This window comes from Falco cherrug, chromosome 1, assembly GCF_023634085.1.
Source record: "Falco cherrug isolate bFalChe1 chromosome 1, bFalChe1.pri, whole genome shotgun sequence".
NCBI lineage: Eukaryota > Metazoa > Chordata > Aves > Falconiformes > Falconidae > Falco > Falco cherrug.
Genome location: NC_073697.1, coordinates 119,977,483 through 119,999,126, shown reverse-complemented (window position 1 = coordinate 119,999,126; position 21,644 = coordinate 119,977,483). Strand labels below are relative to the sequence as shown.

General features: G+C 59.5%; 1 protein-coding gene across 4 annotated transcripts in view; it reads right to left on the bottom strand.

Annotated features, from left to right (window-relative positions):
• Positions 1 to 21,308, bottom strand: part of CASKIN2 (CASK interacting protein 2) — a 35,202-nt gene extending 13,894 nt beyond the window's left edge. For 3 of the 4 annotated variants that reach the window (XM_055724793.1, XM_055724820.1, XM_055724801.1), the window contains exons 1-2: positions 21,088 to 21,308; positions 18,116 to 18,840 (exon numbers count right to left, since the gene is read on the bottom strand). In XM_055724793.1, coding sequence (XP_055580768.1) covers positions 18,116 to 18,221 — 106 coding nt within the window. In that variant the 5' untranslated portion in view covers positions 18,222 to 18,840; positions 21,088 to 21,308. The remainder of the gene's footprint in view (positions 1 to 18,115; positions 18,841 to 21,087) is intronic. The other variant, XM_055724809.1, reaches the window with a different exon arrangement.
• Between the last annotated feature and the right edge of the window lie 336 nt (positions 21,309 to 21,644).

The window sequence follows — 21,644 nt, the reverse complement described above, 5'->3', positions numbered from 1 at the left end:
CTGCCTTTCCAGGCAGTCCCATCATCGAGCCGGGGAGGATTAAATGCTTTGAAAGGTTTCTGTGCTGTTTCCTATGGAAAAATCAAAGTCCAAGAGCCAGGCTTCCAGTCCAGGGTGAAAGAGCTGCTCAAACCCCACTGAAACATGGCAGGGGGGTCCTGGGGAAGAAGCCCCCACCCTCACAGCCAGGCAGATCTCCGGGGCCGCAGCTCCCTCTCCTCCTTCATACCCCTCTCTTCCTCCTCTCTCAGGGTCCCTGCCCACCTCACACGGCAGATCCCACCCAAAGCCATGCTCTGCTGCATGGTCCCTCTGCCCGAGAGCTGAAGAGGGGGGCGGCTCATTCATCATGCAAATGGATAATTAAAGGAAACCAAGGAATGGTGTGTTCACTACTGCAATTTACAGTGTTTTGTAAACAGCGTAATTAACACAAAATGGGCTTGGAGTGGCTGCTGGTGAAGGACTCGTGACTCCTTGCTGCAGCTGAGGGGATCGCCCTAATTACCTCTTCCAGGAGCTGCTCCTCCTCAGAGCAGTACCAAGCAGCTCTGCCAACCCAGAAGCCCTTCCTGAAGGAACTGGCTCCCAAAGCCATCCCTCAGAGCTCCCACTTTCCCCCCCCCCCCAGCCCCATATTGCCTGAGAACCCAGGATCCAGAGTCTCCATCAAGGACAAACCACTTCACTCTGCCACAGCAGCCAGAAAAAAAACCCCAAACATTTCACTTGTAAACTGGCCGCTTCTGATCCGAGTCACAGAGTGACCATAACCACTGAGCCCTGCGGTGCCACTCTCAGGATCGCACTTGGGCGTATGGCAGAGCCAGGAACAGGGTCAGCTATGGTGGGCAAAGGCCTCATCCTGCCCCCCGAAAAGTCTTGGGATGGGTCCTGCAAGCAGGGAGCAGGAAGGGCTGGGAAGCGTTCACTGCTGGGGGATTTCCAAAAGACACAATCAAGATAAAATTAAAAGTAAACAAAGGGTTCCACTAAGTCGTAGGCAATGCCCATGAAGCCATCACCTCTTGCTCCCTGATCCCCCAGCCCCCTGCCTTTTAATTACGGTTTATAAATAGGTATTTTTAAAGGATGCTCTTTGTGGTGGGAACCGAAGGCCAGTGTGGGTTTGCTCCCATCGGCTGCAGCTGAAAATTGCCGCAGGTGTTTGCTGCTGAGAAAAGGTAGGAAGGAGGAGGAAGGGTCCTTACCACAGTAGGAGGACCAGAGCCTGAACCGTGTCAGCCAGGAAGGTGATGCTGGGAAGAGACAGGCTGGACGGAGATGTCCACTGAGCATCTCATCCAAAATAGGCAGATACATCCCACAGTCCCCAGGGGCTGGTCTTGGGAGTTGAGCAATGCCCACTATTTGGACAGGGAGAGCTCACCCCAGAATCCCACCCCTGACTCCCTCCTACAAGGGGACAGGGCTGGCCAGTGGGATCCAGTAAGCAGGTCTGGGATACAGCAGGTGTCCCTGCCCGCTCCCTGGCCCCAGGAGGCAGCTGTCAGCATCTGCACAGCAAAATGCCCATGCCTTTGCTCCTCTCCCTGAGCAACATTCCTCAAATTAGTTCCCTGCTCTGGCAGCCCAACAAGGTCAGGAGATGGGGCAGGACCACACGGACATGGTGTGGGTGGCTGGGAAAACAGCAGGTCCCAAAAAGCGGAGCCAGGAGCAGTATCCCCTTTGGGGATCTTCCCGAAAGTTTAGGCAGGAAGGGAAAGAGTTCATCCCTGGTTTGTAGCCGGGTAAATCACTGCCGAGAGAGCTGGAGAGTTTGCAGCCAGGCTGGAAGGTGAAGCGTGGCTAGAAAAGGGGCCGGGCATCCTGGCGTGGCGAGCACAAAGGCATGAGCCAAGAGGAGTGGAAAACAGAGCACACCCAGGCAGCTGGGACCCCTTTGCCAGCACCATCCTGCTGCACACCTGCACCGTACAGCACTCGAGGCCAGAAAAGCAACCCCAAAGGCAGCCCTGCCTCAGTGGGGAGCCAGCACTGGGATGGGGTGAAACAGTGGAGCAGCACAAGGGCTGCCAAGGGGGTGCCACCAACCCCTGTCATGGTCCTGAGGATGCAGTGACAGGAAGGCAGATGATGGGATGCTTCCCTGCATCCCTCTTCCTCGTTCCATCCATATGCTCCTTTTGACTGATTCCCCTGCTTTCCTCCCCATTTCTTCAGCTCCTTCTCTCCGTCAGTGCCCTAGCAACTTCAGGCTCCCCTGTCTTTCCCACCCAGATGTTCTGGGGCTTTGCAGGGGCCAGGCCAAGCCATTTCCAATCCCACAGCCCTCCCAGACCGGCTGGTTTGGAGATGTGGCTCTGGTCAGGAGACTGCAGAGCTGGCCTGGGAGAGGGCTGTGGGATCAGGGCTAATCCAGCCGCAACACTGGGCTGGGGTGGCCAGACCCTTCTCAGCCACATCATCACCTCCTTTGGGTTTGCATGGGACCACCCGTGGGCCTGATCCACACCCCCTGCTCCCTGCCAGGAGCACACTCACATCCTGGGAAGATGAACCCAGAAAAATATGGACCCAGCACCGAAACATAAGCCCTGAAGGAGATATTTCCAGGGGAAAACCCAGCTTGGTGCACTCCAAGGGTTAACTCCAGCTGCGGGTTCCCCCTGCTCAGCCCCACTCCCCAACACAACCCCTCCAAGGGGTCCACCCGGACCCAACCTTGCCCCGTCCCCCCTCTCCAGCGCATTTGCCTGCGCCTGCCCGGGCAGGATGAGGCTCGGCAGCGGGGCTGGGGCTGAGCGAGGCCTCGAGGGAGCCAGAGAGCTTCTGTGCAGCGCCTGGCTGCCAAGCGGCAGGCAGGAAGCACCTCTGGAACGCTCCGGCAAATTGCTTACAAATGTAGGGCCTGCTTGCTCCGCCGGACACCGGCCATGGCAAAGGCAGCTCGGCCGCTCGGCCGCTCGCTCGTCACATGGGGCTGAGACCCTTGTCCGCAGCACGCTCTGGCTCCGGCCCCAGCCAAGGGGAAAGCACGGGCCCTCAGCCTTTCGGATCCTTGCTGGCGGGGGGCCAGGATGGCACAGCCCAGCGTGGTGTTTCCAACCAGCTCCCCCGATGCATCAGCCCCCTCTGTCATGCTGCACCCTGTGCCTCAGTTTCCCCGCAGGGCTGGGATGCACCCCGATGGCAGGGATGCCAGGCTGGGCTGAGCTCCCCGTGGGGTGTGGGGGGCACCTGGGGAGCAGATGGCCAGGGCGGGTGCCTCACCCGCACCACTGGCAGCCAGCCCAGCACAAATCTGTATTTACCCCCCCAGGGCGCTTGCCTGGCGCCGGCTGTGCCGGCTACGTGGAGCCAGGCGTGCCCTTGCCCGGCACAGCCAGCACCCCCTGTGCCAGCACCCCGGGCACCCTGCGTGCCCTTCACCGGAGACCTTGTCCCTGAGGGGACACCCTGAGGCTTTGCCTTGACGTCTTGGAGATGGACACGATCCCTCCAAAGTGCTGAACCGCTCACTGCTGGCTGGGAAGGAGTGGCACATGCTTGCCTGGGTTTGCTGGGGAAGGAAATGTCCAAATATCCCATGTTCCCCCCAAAGTGCCCCTTGGAGACTCCTGCCCTGGCTCTCACATGGGAAGTCAGGCTCCAGAAAGCAGTGCTTTTGCTGTGACCCCCCAGTTTTGTCCACCCAGCACAGCCACACTAAAGCTCCTCCACCGCCAGCCTTCATCTCTGTGCAGGACAGACAGATCTATAACTGCAGACCCACATCCTTGCCAGAGACACCTTAAAAAAATACATTTTTCTGCTGGTCCGGTGTCACAGACCCTCATACCTTCCCCTTGCCCTAGGAAATCACATCCCCACACTGCTGGCTGCAAGTATCCCCATGCCATGAGCCTCCCTGCACTGCACGTCTCAGCATCGCTCTATCATGAGCATCCCTGCACCACACACATCCCTGAACATCCAGCCACAAGCGTCCCTGCACTGCCGGCCACGAGTACCCCACATGCAGGGATGCTCTGCCTGGCACTGCAGGAACACCATCCTGCTGCTGCAGGTGGTGGGAGAAGGACTTTGTGCTCTGGACACACCAAATATATGTACATATGCACCTGGGAAAATAAAATCCACCTGGGGAATGTCATCACTAAGCCAATAAACCAGCTGGAGGAGCTAATCAGCTGTGATCTCCCAAAGCACCAGCCATCTCCAATGGTAGTGGCAGCCTCCTGGGGCTGCAGGTGGAGGTGGCAGCTTCACCCGACCTGCCCTGCCTGGCCTCGACCCACACCGACGGCCTGGGATGGCCCTGCCTTGGCACACAGTGGGGTTATGCCAGAGCTCAGGAGAGACTTGATGTCTCGCCCAAACTCAAGACCCAAAGAGGTGACGTCCATCCGCCTTCTGCAGGAATCTTCCTTCCCTGTCATCCCTCCATCCACAGGCACGTCCGCTGCGGCCACCCACACCCGGCTCCTCCCGGCAAACCGGCTGCTTCAGGTTCTCAATAGGTTCAGAAGAGATTCTCCCACTTTGATAGGGAAGGAGCTCGGCCACCGAGACGTTAAGAAACTCAACCAAAGTTGCCCAGCAAGCTTGGGACAGAGGCTGGGCGAGAGCCAAGGTCTCCTGACCCCAGCTGCCTGCCATAGCCACCAGCTCGCCCCCCAGACGCCGAGCCCAGCTCCCTGGGCAGGCAGGGCCTCCCTCTTTCCCTTGTTGTTATGGTGGGTGAATTTGGCTGCCAGGATGCTGCCATCTGGGAAACCCGGCTGAGCACTCGTCCCTATGCCCAAACGCCACCGGGGCCCAGACGCCACGGGTGCTTTCCTCCCCACTAATGGCCCGCACCAGGGTTTGAGGCCTCGCAGCATCCCTGTGAATGGGCTTCCCACCAAGGCTGACAAACAGGTCCTCCACCAAGCCAGGCGCTGTGGGGTGGGTCCAACTGGGGCACAGCCACTGGGTTAACTGGCAGGGATGGGTAGGCTGCAATCAGGGAGGCAGATTCCCATCAACACAAGGCAAACAGCAGCGATGGGAGAGCATGACACGGCAGGGAGCCCCGTATCTTTCCCTACAACAGCATCTGGCAACTCCTTGAGAATAACTGGTGTCTTCATCCCTTGAGAAACCTACCAAAGCCAGGCGTGAGACACATTGGACCTGGCCAGGGCCCTGCCCGCTTCGATGCTGCTCAGGCTGCGCAATGGCTGTCGCACCCAAGCCCTGATCCTGGTTTGGGCAGCTTGGGTCCAGCTGGAATAACCCCAGCAGATGCAACAACCTGCTGGGAGCATCCCCGCACTTGGAGCATCTCCACACCAACTTGGCTGCTTGTCTCCAATCTCGACAGCCTCCACCATTTACCCCTGGCTTGAGCCCCAAATCTTACAGCCACACAGAGCCCAAGTTGTTCCTGCCGCCAAGCTGTCTCTGCTGGCGGCATGTCTGAGTGTCCTCTGGCAGTTCTGCCTCCCTCCTCATCTCTGCTTTCTCCTTCTCTAAGCTCTCTTGTCCTGTCCTGTGCTTAGATATGATGGTGGATGATGGTAAAGGCAGGTGATGGCGAAGGCAGAGGACTTTGAGAGATCCAAGGAAGCAGCATTCCTCCCTGGGCTGGGCTGGGGACCCACAATAGGTGAAGGGGAGGGTTAGGGGACACGGTAGCAGGACCATGGAGTCAACTGGGAGCTTTTTTCCTTCTTTGGAAAGGCTGGGAACCTTTTTCACAGGGAAATCCAACAATTACGTTTTTTAGAGGCTAGCAGTGGGAGGGTGCAGGGGCAGCATCCCTGCGCAGCACAGACATCAGTCGCTCAGCCCCAGCCCAGCTGCCCCAGGACCCCTGGCCAGACCCCCAGTTTCCCCCTACTGCTTCCCCCCCGCAACAAAGCAGGAAAAAACAGGCAGCTTGTTCAAAGTGAAGGCTCCCAGAACAATGAAAGGAAAAGCAGAGTCGGAAATCCCATCCCCATCCACGCAGCTGGGAAGAAGGTGCTGCTCTTGTCCCTCACCCCTGAGGTTTGATGGCTGCAGCAAGGATGGAAGGGGCAAATGCCAAGGCGGGGAAACAGCATCACAGGAGTCCTTTGGGGCTGGACTCACCCCTTGCAAAAGCCAAACACATGCTCCTGCTTTGAGTTTCAGGCCCCCAGAAAGATCTGAGCTGTATGGGGGGATGAACAGCACTCGCTCCCCTTCCCCACAATAATTTGTGGGTTCGCATCAGCTGCCTACCCCAAAGTGACGTGACCCAGCCCGGCTCCCCTGGCAAGGGGGAGCAGTAACAGCCCTTCCTCATGGAGCTGAAATTGCATCCCCCAGCCCCAGCCAGGATGGAAACAGCTGGGAAAGGCTTCGGGTGGGGGAAGCCGGGCGGCTCCTTCAGAGATACAAGGGCTCCTTTCCCAGCTGGCCAGGGAAACGCGTTACCGGGAGGTGAAGTCACCGTCCCTGCTGGGACCTGACTATTCCATTCTCCAGGATATGAACTCAGAGGAGCTGTATTTGCCCAGGGAAGAGGTGGAGCCTTTTCCATTTCCCCCATCCTTCCGAAAGGACAGGACGCCTCCCGAGCGGGAAGAGATGGGGCGATAGCAGCAAGGGCTGGCGGCCAAGCACGAGCTCTGCCTGTGCCCGCGGTGCATCCCTGGGCACGCCACAGGGCCAAGAGCCACCCAAAGGCTGCAGGACACAAGGACCAGCAGAGCATCTGGCCCAGCATTAACAACGCACCTTAGCTCCCGTTCAACCAGTTCCATACTGGTTCCAACTGGTTCCCCTGGGAGCTGGGGAAGGGACTGCAGGGCTCTGGTGACCCCAGGCACCCAGGCAAAGGGGCTGCACCTACAGGCATGCTCAGTGTTCTCACTAATGCAATACCAAGCAAACAGTGCATTAATGTAATCTGTGGAGGATGCGCAACAGATCGACGAGGGCAGAAATAACACAAAAGGGACTTAAGAGAGATTAGAAGAACAAACCCAGGCAGATTCAACCTGGGAAAATTGCAGACTGCAGCATCTGGGGAAAAATAATCCAACCGGCAGTCAATGGGAGGAAGAAAGAGGGGAAGCAGGATGAGGGGGGACGGTGAGAGCAGCATGAAACGTGGGCACAGAGGAAGCTGCCAGCGAGGAAAACAACCTCGGCAGCTCTGTGGGGGGATGCTGCTTCCCAGGGTACCATCTCCCATTGCATGCCCAGGGCTGTGAACATGATATGGGCTCATGGGGAGCACGAGAGGCAAGTGGCAGGAGCCAGCAGCCAAAGGGCTTGCCTTGCATGGTAAGATTAGGGCAGGTCAGTAAGTGTGGATTTGCTGAGCAACAGTTAATTACAGAGGGCGAGCAGGGACGCAGCAACCCTCCTACACCTGGAGGGTTTTGACGCTCAAGAGGAGCACGTAGCTATTTATTTTATGGTTCTAACAATGAGCCACAGATAAAAATTAGAGCAGTCAAGAGCAGCCAGCAAAACTCTGTGAGCTCAAGCGAGTGCAACAAGGATCCAGCCCTCCGCTGTCACTTGGATGGTTGCAGCAAATCATGCAGCTCCTGGGGCAGTGGGGCAAGGCTGAGGTTTGAGGACCAGGCTGCCACGGCACTCGGTCCCCATCAGTGCCAGCCTAGCGCCCGGCACCCGAGAGGCGCTCCAGCCGGTAGAGCCAGTACTCAAAGCACACAGTGGTGCGGCAGCTGGAAATCCTGCAACATCCTCCCTCCCCTTTTGGCCCTGGGGAAGCTGCCATGCACCTAGAGAAGGCGATGCTGGGGCAGACGGAGTGGCTGTCCCCACCCTGGCTGCTCTAATTTAGGCAAGGCACACACAGGATGGGAGGGGAGGCACCGGGAGGTGAAGCTGTTTGCTCGAGGTCACCCAAAAGGTCAATGGTTCAAGTGCCGTCACTCCTTCCCGAGGCCTTGGTGGATGGGAACTGAATTTTCCCCAAAGCCCCCCCCAGCCTATGGGCAATGAACTGTCAGCAGCCGAGGACTAACCTCAGACTGCTGCTGGCGGCTGTGCAGCCGGAGTTTGGAGTCACATGCAGTTAAAAATACCTTGCGGATGCCTTTCCTCAACTCTGACCCTGCGAGCCGGTGCTGCCGCCAGCCCTGCTCAGGGATGTGCCGGTGGGGTCCCCCAGGATGCACAGCCCAACCTGTGCAGGGATGGGGCAGACGCTGCTTGGGGACTGGATTTTTCTCACTATGAATCAAAGATTTCCACTCCTGGGGGCCTGCTGCCTTTACCTCCTATTGCCAAACTGAAAAGAGAGGCTCTCTGCTTCCTACAGCTGCCTTCCAGCAAACGATGCACGGGCTATCCAGCTCCATCTGAACTGCAGCCCAGATCCGAGCAGCTTGAGCAAATCGTTTCCTTCCCTCCTGGACAGAGCCAAAACGTGGCCTCCAGCTCCTGCTGGTCCCAAGGGCTGCTGGATGGGCAACTGCTCCCACAGATGCCATGGCACTGCAGCCATTTGTGGCATCTGCATTGGGAAAGAGCAAGAGGATCCACCCAGTAGCAGCTGCTCGGCACTCCCAAGCCATGAGCGATGGGAGGAATCCCTCTCCAAATCCCCTCCCCAAGGACACAGAAGGCACCCGTCTCTCCTCGCTGTTCCCATCCCCTGTGCAATGTCACTTCCCGAAGCAAGCGGGAACTGCCCGGCTGCTCCGCGCTGGAAGCAGAGAGGGACGAGTCTGTCCCCAGCGGGCACAGGCCAAGCTCCCTCCAGCCTGGGACAAGCAGGCTGAGAGAAATGAACCCGCCGCTGTTCTCTCCTTTCCCTGCCAAGGCTGGGGAGGGCAGCACGGCTTTGCCTGTGCCCAGTGCGAGGGCTCTTTGCCAGCCAGGTCAGACTCTCCAGCTGCTCGCCCAGGTTTCCGCCTGGCTGGGCAATGGCGCAAAGCAGGAGAAGCCATCACCAAAATCTTGCTGAGCAGCTGGCCAGTAGCACTTTTCTTAGGCCTTGGCTGGAGCAGGATGTTTTCACCCAGCTGCGGCAGCAAAGAATTCCCCCAGGACCCCGGTCTGTGGTGGGACCCCATCTGCAGGGGACAGGAGAAGGACGCAACAGCTCTATCATCACGATGCCCTGCATCACCCTGCACGTCCCCAAGTGGAAGCAGAGATCACCAATAAATACACTTAGCAGCCAGTGACGCTGTATCTCCCAGGAGAAGCATCTCCCTGTCCCCGTAGCGGAAGCAGGAACCACACCAGGACCCCACACCCATCTTGCCATCCCTGTGGGGCCTTGGTGGCTGCTGAGTTATTCCAGGCACTGTGTTCCTGCCCCCCTGCCCTTGTCCCAGCTGCTCTGGGGCCGGCAAGGAGGGCAGTGGGTTCCTCCCAGCACCCAGCCCAGACACCAGAGCCAGCCAGCAGCTGCTCAGGGACCAGCTGGGGACAAGGGCGACACAGCACAGCCCTGTCCCCCCACGTACTGCGGAGGGACAAGGGCTGATTTACAGCAAGGTCAAAAGCATCAGAATACAACTGCGATGGATAAGGGGAGGCTCGATCTGAGGATCCACAGGCTGAGCTCCAGCCACCAACTTCCCACGCAGGGATGGGGAAAGAGGTTGGGGTGCAGCACGTCAACACCTCTGAACCCCTAAATAACAGGCCCACCTTAGCACCAGAGGTAAACTGAGGTGAAGACCCCAGTCCCTTGTTAAATCAAGGCCGTGCCCAGGTCCCCACAGGGACCCTGCCACCAGGTCAGCCCCTCCATCTCATCCCCCTGCCTTGCTGCTCCCCCACACCCCAGCCCGAGCGAGCGGTGGTGGGACACAAGCCAAGGCCTGCCCGCTCCCTGGACCCCTGCCGGCAACCCGATCTGTTTATGCCTTTCCAGCACGGCGGGTGCGTGTCAGGAACGGCCCCGGCAAGCCCGAGTTGGCGGCGGAGGCAGGACGTGGGAGCTGAGCGCAGAAACCCCTGCTTGCTGCCTCGCAGCATCTCAGGGGGGTGGTGGGGAGAAAGATGTGATATACAGGGGCAAAAAGAGTCTCCCCACCTCCCTCAGCTCCTTTTCGTAAGAAAAGACATCCCTTCTTGCACTGTGCCACTGCTCCTGTGGCACCTTGTGCCCCCCACCCTGACCAGGGAATCACGGCGGGTTGCCTCATCCCCAGGCCCTGCCAGCAAATGGTTTTCCAAGCTGTGCCAACCCTGCTGGGAAAGGGACCCAGCCCTGGAAGTTGCATGTCCCTTCCTGGCCGATGAGGTACCAGCTTTGCAAGCACATGGCCAGCCACACGTGTGGGCTCAGGGAGCTGATGGCCACATCCCTGTCCTACTGCCCCGGTTGTCCCCACCTGGGGCTGAGCAGAGGAACCCACCTGCACTGCTCCTGGGAGGAGACCTTTATCCAGGACCACACTCATGGGTAACACCAGTACCTGGTGTGAATTCAGCCCCGTGGAGCCACAGGCATTCAGAGCAGGCTGCAGTGGGGCAAAGCAGAACCATGAGTCTGGGGGCTCAGAGCAGGACCCTCACCATGTCCTCACCAGCTTTGGGGTGGAGGGAATGGAGAAACAGCTCCAGGACATCCGTGTGCAGCCCAGTACGTGCTGCTAAATATAACCAGTGGGACAGATGCTCTGAGACAGGGAGCTGCTTGTGCCCCAGCACTGTTGAGGAAGCTGAGGACTCCTCCAAGGCTCGAGCAGCCCTTGGGGTTTGGAGACAGAGCACGGTCAGAGCCAGCTCCTCCGCCTGTGCAGCAGCCTCTTCCCCTGCAAGGAGGAGTGTCTCCCTTCTTTTTAACCCAGCAGGATTAGTGGGTGCTTATTCAGGGAAGCCAGGAGGGCTCATGCAGCCCTTCCCACCTGCGTCAGCCCAGCAAAACCTAACCAGAAGTGCTTCAGGCCAACCAGAGCAACCCAGGCTGCAGCCCAAAGCAATCCCCACTGCCGCGGCTGTGCTGGCCCCACACCGCCGGCTAGGCTTGCCATGTACCCGCATCCCCTGTGCCAGCAGCAATTAGCCACCGGCGAGGACTCTGGCCCCTTTTGGAGGCCACTGAGGCAAGTGGTGCTCACGTAGCCTTGCCACGGACGCATTCGAGGAGGTCCCTGAGGGGCCACAGAGGCTGTGAGCTGGGTGTCCTGCCCAGGGAGAGGGGTGACCCACAGGAGAAGGTCCATAGGGTTCCCAATCCACAGTCTCCCTATTGCTGTTTGCACCCAAGTCGGCTCCAGCTGGAACCCCCCCTTCAGGCTTACCCACACCCATCCTGGCAAAGAAACAAGACGATGCCTCAAGATGGGCTGCTTGAGGGGGGTAGTGAGGGCTGAGAGCCAGCCAGACCCTGGGGACCAATGCTCCAAGGGGGCAAGAGGCACCTGCAAAGCGAGTGGGAGCATCTGAACCAGCCCCGCTGCTGGGGGCACCTCCGTGCTGGGCACCCAACGCCTGTGCCATGCTCGCCGACTCCCTGCACAGGCAGACAGGGTGCCTTACACAACCGGCCGTGCCCGTGGCCAAGGACGGTGTTACGAAACCTCGGGAGTTTTCACCCCTCACAGCACAGTCACCCACCGGGCTCAGATGATATGGGCGCTGGCTCCTAGGATGGCACCTGGGGGAGGGTGGGGGTGGGGGGTCAGGCATAGCACCAGCGCTGGGGCCATGTGCTCTCTGCGCAGCCTTGGCTGGGTCCCGGTGGGGGAGCGGCACCAGCGCTGGCAGGGCTTGGCGGAAGAGCAGCTGGACATGTTGCACCAGGTCTAGGATGCTGCGGGAGCCGCATACCTGCCGTGCACGAAGGTTTTCCCTACTCCCTTATCTCGCCATCAAAACTGCTCAGTTGCAGCTCTGGCCTTTCTCCCTGGGGCTGCAAACTGCTCAAGGTGCCTGCGCACCTAACCCCAGGCACAGAATGTCACAGCCCTGGGCATCCCGCAGGAGCAAGGGATGGGCGAGGGTGTCCAGCCCTTCCCCAGGAGTGTGAAGATCACCCCAGCAGAGCCATTTCCAAGCAGATCGGGCATCTCCAGACAGGTCTGTGACTCAGCAGGACACCTTGGCAAGGCCCAGGTGATGTTGCAGCTCCAAGATTCAAGCAGGTCCCTCCCTCTCCATCCCAGGCACAATTCTGGGGGAAGCTGGAGTGCTCTGGGGGATTTGGGGGAGCTGGAGTGCTTGCAGCTCCTCCCCACTCCCTCACTCGCTAGAGCAGCCAGAAAAAGGTGGTTTATTGTTATTTAGTTTCTGCCCCTTTCATACTCCTTTGCCGGAGTTTTTGCCAGCGGCGGCCCCGGGTCTGGCGGGGGGCCAGGCCAGCCGAGGCGCTTTTAAAAACAAAGCAAGGCGCGTGCATGCACACACACACGCACAGCATCCAGCCCCTCTTTTAACTCTTGCTGGGGTGATGCTGTGGAGAAGATGGTTTCCAGCCAGCTGGGAGCGCGCTACTGCGTGCTCCCAACTGCTGGAAACCATCTTCTGCAGGGGATGCTGTCGATCACCACTGGGATCCAATAATTCACTCCCCCCTTTCCAGGGAAACCTTCTTGCACCACTGGGATAGTGATGGAGAGGTGGCAGGAGTGATGCTGCTGACGCTGTTGTGGTCCATGGGGACCTGCTTGTCCTAAACAGGGACAATGCTACAATTTCTTTCTAGGTTGCAGCCAAGACCTTCAGACCCAGCAGCCCTGTGGGGGAACGAGGAGGAGGAGGAGGAAGAGCACAATTATGTTTTCACTTAAAAGCGGCTCCTCTCCCACGTGACAAAGCCAGGGAGTGCCAGCAGCATTCACACTGCATCCCCAAACCTGCAGGGCCGACTGCCCTTTTGCAACAGGTCGCTGCCACCCAGAAGGTGGCATCACTGGTATCCACCAGCTCCCTCCTGCAACCAGCCCCGTGCCCCTAGCACATCCCCAGCCCGAGGAGAGGACGCCTGTGCCAGTGGTGTCCTTGCCGCATCCCCTCCTCCCGTGCCTGGGCACAGCCCTGGGGAGCACCGTCCCCCTTACAGCACCTGTGTGCCACCGGCAGCCGGGCACACGCTGTCCCACGGCTCGGGGCTGCCCTCTCTGTCTGCCTTAGAGCTGTCGTCATCCAAATCATCCTGTGTTTCTGGGTCAGACAGCCAAAACGGCCTCTGCAGCCCTGGGGAACGGGGAGCTGAGTCCCCGGGAAGTGTCTGAAGGATGGAAAGCTGCCTCCTACCCCAAACCTCAGCCTCCCACCTGCGACACCAGGGGCAGCTGCCAGCCATGAGGAACTTCTGTACATCCCCGAGAGAGCAAAAAGTCCCGGAGAGACCCCAGCCCTGCCTGGCTGTCCCCAGGGGAAGTCAGCACAGCCCAGAGAAACCCCAACAGACCCCACACTTGTCCCCTTTCCCAGAATTAGCCCTTTTCCCCCCCTTCTCTTTTACCCAGGCAGGGAAAAGGCAGCTTCTGCTGCCACAGGCTGCCCTGCCAATGGGTTTTCAAAGGCTGGGGACAGAAATACAGACCTGGGACAAAGGGAGATGGGGACAGGAGCTGGGGTGCAGAGGGCTGCAGGGCTGGGTGCCCCAAGGAGGCTGTGCCTGCTGTGCCAGGCAATACACAGCACAGCCTCCTCTGTCCCCCTGCGTGATGCTGTTTGCTTGTGCCTTATCTCCTGCGCTCAGCGCGGTGACACTCTCTCCAGCTCCAGGCGCACCAGCAGCAGCCGGGCCCCTTTCCAAACACAACACCCGTTCAAGGCCAGCTTTGAAAAGCAACCGCCCACTCACTCCTTTCGCCACCGCTGCCCACGTGGGGGTTTTCCTTCCCAGGAAGAGAGGTGGAAAAAGAGGGGCTAAACCCCGTCATCAGCTGGGACAATCGGGAAGTGGCTGGGAAAACCCACCAAGCAAACACAAGGCTAATGGAGGAGACCCCCATCCTAGGGAGGCTCGGGAGAAGGAAGGAAGCAAGGAAGGACAGACCCCCCTACTCATGCTGTGCAGCTGCAGCCCCACCACCATCCATCCCCACAGCCGCCACACTTGCTGGAGCCTTTGAAGCCTCTTTTCTCCCCCCCCCCTCCCTCCCACCCACCCACCCACCCACCGTGGCCTGGTTCAAAAGCAGGTTTTGGCAGGCTACAGGGTGGTGGGGTCCCCGGCACAGAGCCGCCGCCAGCCGGGCTCCCCTGGGCACAGCGCCTCGCCCTGCTCCTGGCTCAGCCTCGGCGGAAGAGGGAGTTTTGCCCGTTTCGGCAGAGTTTCTCAGCGTCTCTCCGCAGGTGTGCCCACAGCATTTCCAAGCCAGCATGCGCCTGCGGAGCCGGTCCAGCCCGTCAGACCTACAGCACGCGGGGAGAGGAGGGAAGGACACGGCCGAGGATGCTTGGGAACTTGTCCTCGAAACTTGGGCTTCAAGGGACATGGCCACACTTGAGCTTGGTGGCAGAGCTGGGTCCAGCTGCCTGCACCACCCAGGGCAGGACCGGAGTGGGCAGGGTGCCCAGACATCTCTGCACCACTGCCAGCAGGGAAAGCCATCAGGTGTAACAGAGCCTGAAATGATAGGGAACCTGCTCGAGGGTAGTCCTTGCTTTTCCCTGCAGCCAGACCGCACAGAGCAGCCAGAGCACACAAGGCTTGGGACAAATCTCCCTCAGGAGCAGCAGTGAAGAGGAGGATGGTCCTCCTCGGTGACAGGGGACAGCACGCTGAGCTTGCCAGCTGGCACAAAGGCACATCCAACGTCATTGCAAAACAACCACCAAACTGCAGAAAGGAGCAACTTCTTCCTCAAACAACTACAGACCCACTGCTGCTGAGAGAAAGAAAAGCATGGCAGGACATGAAGGGAGGGCAAATGTTTCTGCAGAGGACAGCAACACAGAGCACTAGTGGCAAAGGCTATCAAATCGCAGGAGAGATATTAAACCTCACGCTTCGGGGCTTAAGCTGATATAGCTACTAGGGATTAGGAGGAAATTTAAGCGAGAGGGAGGGAGCGAATTATCCCACATCTGCCTGCTGCAGTCTCGCAGCACGTGGAACAGCATCGTCCCTCTCCTGCCCAGCTGGACGGGTGACAGCAGCATCTGAGGGCCGGCACTACTTTTGGGAAAACCTTGCTGTGCTTTGTGCTGCTGGGACACAGCAACGAAGGGCACCAACCCAGGCATGGGGGTAAAGCCAAGACCCCCTGCAAGCTTCACTAGCGTTTAACAACTTGCTAGGTCACAGCCCAGACACAGCCGTGTCTCAGGCGCCTGCTCCTGTCCTTGATGTATCCAAGGTCTGGAAAGCCCCAGCATAGCTGGTGAAATGAGGTAAGTCGCTGGTGAAATGGGGCAAGTGGCTGGCTGAAGCTGGCCGAACCTCCCTGAGGCAGCGGCTGAACCCTGGTAGGGCTTTACTTGCTGTCCTTGAGAGTTTAACACCAGTTTGCTCAGCTGCTGCCCTTTCTTTGCACTTCATGCACGTTTAAACAAAAACCTCCACCACTCCCTTGAGGAAGGCAAACAGTAAGTCCAGCTCCCATCACCTTCCACTGCTCCTCCAGTCCCTGACTATCGCGAGGGCACCACACACCCCCAGCAACACCCCAGCATCCCCCCATCCCCTTAGCCCTGCACGTCCAGGGATGGGGACACCCAAACCTTGCCAGGCACTGGCCAGTTCCAGGAGCCATCACCACTTCCCAGGGAAGAGAGCCCTGAGGGGGCTCTGCCTCTCACCTCCCCTGGGAGCCCCAGCCCCTCGGTGCTGCAGCAGCCGCCCTGGCCCGGCCAACTGGCGCATTGTTGGTGAGCGCGGCCAGCCCGGAGACGTGATTGATCGCCAGGGAGAAAGGCCAAAGCCGTGACGGGTCGTTTAACAATTTCAATTAAACTCTGCAGCGCTCCGACGCAGAGGGGAGGAGAGAGGGAGAAGGAAATTAAAAAAGCAGGACGTTTCTATTGCTGCGCCGGGGAACCTCAGCAAAGCACAGCCGCCTCAGCAGGAGCAGCCTGGTTGTCCCAGAGGAGACCCCCTCCCTGGCTGCAGAAGTGACCACAGCATTGTCCCTATGTCCCCTTCCTGCAGGCAGGACACCCGCCCTCACCTGCCCTTCCCCTCCTGCTCCTGCCCCAAAACTTTCTCTCTGCCCGTCCCATCGCCTTATAATAATAGGTGCTGTGACCCACTTGTAAGGCAGCGCTCGCGCAGGGAGGAGGGCTGCACATGGTGAATATTAAACAACATGTCCCTGAAGTTCCTGCTGCTGGGACTGGCGCTTGATTTTTGCTTACGTGTGGTGACTTTTTTAGGCACAGGAAGCCCCAGAGGGCTGATCACAACAACCGAGCTCCCAATCCACTGAGACAGCAGAAGGACTCTTAGAGGGATTTAAACAAAAAAAAGAAAAAATTCAGCATCTCAGCCTATCATATGGAAAAGGAGCTTTAATGAGCGGCAAATGCAGCAAATACTTAGCTCATATGGCATCGGTGAAAGGAGGGAGAGGGAATCATAAGGGACAGGGAGCGGCGATGCCCTCCGTGCCAGGAATGAGCCCCTGGGACCAAGCAAGCCCCCACAGCATGGCCAGCACGGGAGCTCCACCGAGGGCTTGCAGTGGTGGCTTGCAGGGGTCCAGGCGTTTTCCCCTCTGACTTTACGAAAAAATAAAATTAAAATAAGCAGAGGGAGCTGCTGACTCCGCCGCAGCAGGGGAGTTAAACACACACGTTCACGTGGGTGCCCCACAGCTGGAGGGAGGGGAAGACGCCAGAGAGAAAACACAGACAGGGTTTAACTGGGAGAGAGTTACTGGAGGAAACAAGTGTAACTTCCCCCCCTCCGGGTACACAGGAGGAATAGAGCCACAGGCACCCCAGCCTGCCCACACCGCACAGCCATGGGGCACCAGCTTGGGGGAACAGGGCTGCGTCACCAGCAAGATGCAGGATGCTCACATCCTGACATTACTTATTGCCTTGGAGGTGTCCTTCAACCCACCTGCGCAGGCAAACCTCCCTCGCTCCAGCTCAGGGACCCCATACAGGCGCCGTCCCTGAACTGCAACCAGAAGCAGTGACACTCAGTCCCTTCGCCCAAGGAGGGGGCACCAGGGACCCCCTGTTCTGGGGAGGAGGCAGCACTCCTACAGGCCCAGCAGTTGGGATTTGTGAAGTCTTGGTCCCAATCAAAGCCTTCCAGTAGCTGACCCAGGGGAGCTGATCCCCTTCTCACGTTTGCAATCCTCAGCCTAACTCACGTTTCTCAGCACCAGCCTCTCTGTCCTGAGCCACTCCTAAGAAGCCTTAAAGCTGCTTCTCCTCCCTCTCTCCAGGACAGTTTTTTGCCCTTCCAGCTTTCCTGCACACACCCACGAGACCCCCCCATGATGAGCCACCCTGGCAGGCGGTCCCACACCCCCAGCCCAGAGCAGCTCCTGTAGCCTGGGCAGGGGCACCTTCCCCTGGTCACGCACCATACTGAAAGCCCTTTTATTTACTTTTCACAGTTTCCTTCCCTCCGCAGGTCTCAAGAAGCACCCAGGAGCTCAGCTCTCTAAAAGGGCACGTGGCACTGGTCACGATCTTCTCCTCCACCTTTATGCCCTCCCCATCTCCTCCAGACGCCATGCAGTACCTGCGGGACCCCGGTGCCCTTGGGGACTGCCACAAGCCTGACATTCGCTCTAAGCCATGCTTGCTGCTGACCCTTCCAAGAGCACATGCAAGAAAACAGCCCTGCTGAAGGGTTAAACATTACCAGACTGAAATTCAGGGTCTGACGATTGGTTCCAGTCGACTGGCTGGGATGATAATTTTTCACAAGATAAATACGGCCGGGAGTAAGCGGCAATTGCTAAAGACCTTTTGTAGCAGCATCCCCCACTAAGTGGCTTTGCTTCCCTCTGCCCATCCCCGCTCAGTAGCCCACACTTCAGGGCCTCTGGCCCAGAGCCCAAGGGGAACCCCAGCCCTGCCAGGAGGATCACTTACAGCCCGGTCATTCATCTGCACGGGCTGTGCTTGTGCTCCCACCTCCAGCCCTGGCGTAACTCACGCGCCAGGGTTCAGAGTCAGCACTTGCACCCCGGCTTGGACAGCACTGAGCCTGCTGCCAGGACTCACACCCCGGGACAAGCAGTAGCGCCCTGCTGGGGAGAGGGAGCCCACAGCTCTGCACCTGGGTACTCACTGCTCTTGGATGCCTTGATCTTGGCCACCAGTTTCTGCACACCAGGTACGTCCCCGTTCTTCACGGCCTGGATCAGCTCCTGCTCTCGCCCCATCGCAGACAGGTAGGAGCAGCAGTGGCGTGGAAGGCAGAGACCCTCAGATCCCAGCGGTTTATAAAGCCATGGGAATAAGCCCGTAATTCCTCAAAACACACTTTGATGGGAGATGAAATCCAGCAAGAACGATGCTTTAGAATCCCAGGGACATAAAAACCAGAAGGAAGAAGCCTTTCTGTTAAGGGCAAAAGTCTTTTTCTGTGTTGGAAGAAGCAGGACCCGGATGGGGTTTGGTTGGAGAACATGCGATCAGTTAAAATGAGAAATAGTTCAGTGCTCAGGGACAGGCTCCCAGCAGCCCCAGGGCTTCGCAAGAGACATCCAGGCAGCTCAGGCCAGGGTGGCCATTGCAGTCAACATGAGGATGCCCTCAGCCTCTTGCAGCTCTCCTGGAGCTGGAGGTGTTATGCTTCGCTCCCCTCGCCAGGCTCTGCTGCGCCGATGAGTCCCTAATTCTTCCCAAAGGGATTACAGGCTCGTTGCCATCTGGAAGTTATAGATCCTCCCTCTCTGGTGCTCATTAGCCCCTTCGTTTCAGCAGTCCTCTTGGCGACAGCGCAGCAGCCACGCTGGGGAGCCCTCCGCACGGCCAAGCCCCAGCACGGCAGCCCAGGACCTGCAGAGGAGAAGAGCAGAGTCAGCCCTCAAAGGCCATTTACCTCCCAGCTCCATCGTGACAGCTTTTGTATCTGTGCCGAAGAACAAATACTTTGCCTATATTTAGTCCTGGTGGGACTTGGCTCATCCTTGTGTTAAACTGAGAGGGAAGAACCTGTTGAGACCTCCTGAGGGTGCTGTCGGGGGGGGGGGGGGGGACGACGAGGAGGGGGATGAGGGCACAGCTCCTTTCCCATCCCCCTGGGGCTAATACACACACCACCCCCTTGCATAGGCAGCACATGGGGCTTGGGGCACCAGGGCATCTCCCCCTCTCCTTTCCCAGTGGAACCGAAGGGATGGAGCTGGGGAGGTTTAGCCAAAGTCCTCTGCAGCCGGTGGGAGTGGGTCAGCCTGCCCAGCACCCTCCCACACAGAGATAAACCCTTGCCCTCCGAATTACCCGTTGAAGCTCAGTGCCGTGGGGCCCAAGACACTCCTTAACCAGTACATGAGCTCTCTCTGCCCTAAGTGAGGAGCTGGGTGTAATTGAGCAGCACAACCATGCTCAGGAGAACGGCATCAAGCCCATGACCTGACCAGCTAGGGTACCCCAGAGAGGGCACAGGGTCCCATGGCAAGCAGCTCACACCTCCCAGCCTGTGGTCTCCTGCTGCACCCGGGCGGCCCAAACTGGGTGGTGAGAAAATCCCTCCTGGTTCAGGGCCACGCATCTGGCAGGCTGCTCCAACGCCTGGGGAGGAGCGTGTGCAGGAGGGTAGGGAGCACGCGCCATACCAGCTGCAAGGCCGTCACCACATCACCCCACAATTCTCCCCCTGTGCCAATCCAGGCCAGACCAGAATCTCCCCCAGCCACGCTGTCTCCCTTGCCAGAGCGCTCTCCCTCAGCCGTTTATATAATAGCGGGTGTCGCTTCCTCCGAGTGATCGAGGTCACTGTTTCGAGGATGAAAACCACAGGGGAGAGAAGGCAACAGCAGTAAGAGGTCCTGTCGGCTGGGGGCGGGGGGGAAACACACACACAAACCCAGAAGGGGCGGCCCACGGCACAGCAGCGCTCAGCCCACCCACAGTAAAGCTGGAAACTGCAGCTGTCCACCAGCACGGACCCCCCATGGGCTCCCTGTGCTCCAGCCCTCGCCAGGGCACTGCAGGATTCGGGGCAGCCGGAGAGGCAATGGTGCAGCGCTGGCTCAGATTCTGGGACAAGGGGATGCTGAGATTCCCACCCCAGACGGGGGAGTCCTTCCCCCATCACTGCTCCGGAGCCCACAATTCCTGCAGCAGACGAGCTCCTCACCACTGGGGATAGGGGGGAGGGGGGCTCAGTACCAGGCACTGAGACCAACACCCACCGAACTCAGCTGTCACCTCCCTGCTCCTGGGGCACCTGCACCAGCTTATCTACGTTACAAACAAGTTTCAGCCACTTGACTCAGCCTAAGCTCTCACCACAAACAAAACCCCTCCAGAAACCTCCTGTTGCACCGTCTTCCAACCTATTTCGCTCAACCCTGCGCACTGCATCCAACTTTGCGCTGCTCTTCAAAAGCGCTGGCAAAAAGCGAGTGCGTGGGCACGGAGCCTATTTACTCGTGTAGTAAAAAAAAAATCTGCGCGGCCTCGCTCAGCACACAGCCCCGTGCTGCTGCCTCTCCCGGAGCACGCCAGGCTCAGCGAGTAACTCAGGAGTAGGGAGAGCTCCAAATACCGATCTCCACCTCTTCTACCCCTCGAGAGAGGAGCAGCAGCGAAGGTAAAATTCAAGAAAGCACAAAGCTGGAAAAGCAACAGCAAACATCCCTCCCACCCGAGCAGAGCTGAGCCTCCAGCCCAGGAATCCACCTGGAGAACCAAAGTATCCCAAACATTCCCGCAGCCAACAGCGGCGCCGGGAAAAAGGAGGGAGAGGAGGGAAAAAACAAACCAAACCAAAACAAAAACAAAAACAAACCAATTACGTAAGTTGAGAAGGAAAGATGTGAGGGAGCAGCAGGCACCCGGCTGGGTCCCGAGGGGCGGGCGGGGGACGCTCGCCCCCCCCCCGGGAGCCCCCGGGCAGCCGGCGGTGGGGGCACCGGTCGCACCTCCATCCCCCCCCTGCCCTGCGACCCCCGGCACCGGGCTGGGCCGTTCCCTCCTTCGGGGAGGGTTCGCGGGAGGGGGGCGAAGCCCAACGGAGACGATTCGCTCGGCTGCTCCAGCCGGGGCGGGCGGGCTCCGCAAGCCGGCGGCCCCACTCACCTGGCGGCGCTCCCAGCCGCACCGCACCGGGGCGAGCCCAGCCGCACCGCGCCGGACCCAGCCGCGCCGCGAAGTACCGCGCCGAGCCAAGCCGCAACCCGCCGAGCCGTGCGGAGCGGTCCCGGTGCCGGTCCCGGTGCCGGCCCGAGCGAGCGGCGCGGTCCCGGCTGCCCGGCTCGCAGGGCGGCGCGGCGCTCGGCAAAGTCCCGCTCGGGCTGGCCCCGTCCCGGCAGGAAATCCCTCCCCGGCCCGGCCTGATTGGAAAAGCCCGGCGGGTTGTGCGGGCTGGGCAGGGCCGGGGCTGCTGTCACTCACCGTGATGCGCCGGCAGATTTGGGCAGGGGCAGGGCCGCGGCAGCCCGCCGTACCGGCACCGCTCCGCCCCGCCCCGCACCGGGGGTGCCCCGCGGCTCCCGGCCCAGCGGCTCGCTCGGAACGCGGTCCGGTACCGGCTCCAGGGGGCGGGACCGACGGGCTCCGGGACCGGCCCCGACGGGCGACCCCCTAGCCTCGGACCGGCACCGGTGGGAGGTCCCCCAAGCCTCGGCCCGGCACTG